At 60.7% G+C, this 1,619-nt stretch overlaps 1 protein-coding gene across 1 annotated transcript in view; it reads left to right on the top strand.

Moving 5' to 3' along the window:
- Positions 1–1,619, top strand: part of LOC114073369 (methyl-CpG-binding domain protein 1-like) — a gene marked incomplete at its 3' end in the record, with an annotated part of 20,685 nt that overhangs the window by 6,293 nt on the left and 12,773 nt on the right. The window contains exons 2-4 of the mRNA XM_027911134.1: positions 17–124; positions 203–387; positions 1,079–1,422. Of these exons, the coding sequence (XP_027766935.1) occupies positions 17–124; positions 203–387; positions 1,079–1,422 (637 nt within the window). The remainder of the gene's footprint in view (positions 1–16; positions 125–202; positions 388–1,078; positions 1,423–1,619) is intronic.

The following is a 1,619-nucleotide window of genomic DNA, read 5'->3' as shown; positions in this document are numbered from 1 at the left end:
CCCCGGTCCCGCACAGCCCTGGCTCAGCGACGCCGAGGACGCCCCGTTCCTCGACCCCGTCCTGCGCAAACGCGCCGTGAAGGTCAAGCACGTCAAGCGCCGCGAGAAGAAGTCGGACAAGAAGGTGGGGCGGGGAGGGCACTGGGGGCAACTGGGAGGGTTCTGGAGAGGTGCTGGTCCTAACTGGTGGCCACTGGTGCAGAAGGAGGAGCGGTACAAGCGGCACCGGCAGCGCGCCCGGCACCGGGAGCGCCGGGGACACCCCGAACGCGCCGACGCCCGGGACCCCGCGGGGCTGGGCCAGTGTCTGGGGCCCGGCTGCACCCGCCCTGCCCGCCCCCCCTCCAAGTACTGCAGCGAGGCCTGTGGCATCAAACTGGCTGCCAAGTGAGTACCCACGAGTACGGACCAGTACAGACTGGTATAGGCCAGTACAGATAGGTACAGACCAGTACAAACTAGTACATGTAGCTACAGACCAGTACAAACCAGTACAGTTGGGTACAGACCAGTACAAACTGGTACAGATAGGAACAGACGGGTACAAATCAGTACAGATGGGTACAGACTGGTACAAACTGGTACAGATAGGTACAGAGCGGTACAAACCAGTACAGATAGATACAGACCAGTACAAACCGGTACAGATAGATACAGACTGGTACAAACCAGTACAGGTAACTATGGAGTGGTATAGACCAGTAATGACATTTATAAACTCATATAAAGTAGTGCAGACCAGTAATGACTTGTATAGGTTGATAGAAATAACTGTAGACCAGTATAGATTGCCACAGACCGGTATAAACCGGCATACACTGGTAGTGACCTGTGTAGACCAGTATAAACTAGTCCAGACCAATAACAAGCTGTATGGACCGATACAAACCAGTACAGACCAGACCAGGACAGAGCAGAGCCCCTTTGGATCCGGGGGGCCGGTCCTCCCCCCATGTGCCCCCTCCCCAGGTCCCAGCTGGCCCAGTGAGATCCCACCCCCGGGATCCTGGGAGGGATCCCACACTCAGTGCCAGCATCCCAGGGGGGCCTGTTAACCCCATCCCACCCCCATTCCCAGCCGGATCTACGAGATCCTGCCGCAGCGGATCCAGCAGTGGCAGCAGAGCCCGTGCGTGGCCGAGGAACACGGGAAGCGGCTCCTGGAGCGGATCCGGCGGGAGCAGCACCAGGCGCGGCTGCGGCTGCAGGAGATGGAGCGGCGCTTCCACGAGCTCGAGGGGCTCATCGCCCGCGCCAAGGGGCACCCGCCCCGCGAGGATGAGGAGGTGGGGACCCCCCGAAACCCTCCAGGACCTCTCTGGGGTCTCCCAAATTCCCCTGAGCTCCGAAATCCCCTGGGACCCCCAAACCCCTCCCACAAGCTCGAGGGGCTCATTGCCCGCATGAAGGGGTACCTGACCCGTGAGGATGAGGAGGGGGCGACCCCCAAAGTCCCCCTGAAGCCCAAAATCCCCCAGGATCTCCAAGCCCCATCCATGAACTCGAGGTGTCCGCGCCAAGGGACACCCACCCCGCAAGGATGAGGAGGTGGTGGCACCCAGGGACCCCAAAACCCCCAGGGACCCCTGAACATCAACACACACCTCCTGGAGGTTTGG

The sequence above is a fragment of the Empidonax traillii genome, unplaced genomic scaffold (assembly GCF_003031625.1).
Source record: "Empidonax traillii isolate 1590-97213 ecotype Southwest subspecies unplaced genomic scaffold, ASM303162v1 scaffold6231:size32910, whole genome shotgun sequence".
Lineage (NCBI taxonomy): Eukaryota > Metazoa > Chordata > Aves > Passeriformes > Tyrannidae > Empidonax > Empidonax traillii.
This window is presented reverse-complemented; position numbering and strand designations above follow the sequence as displayed.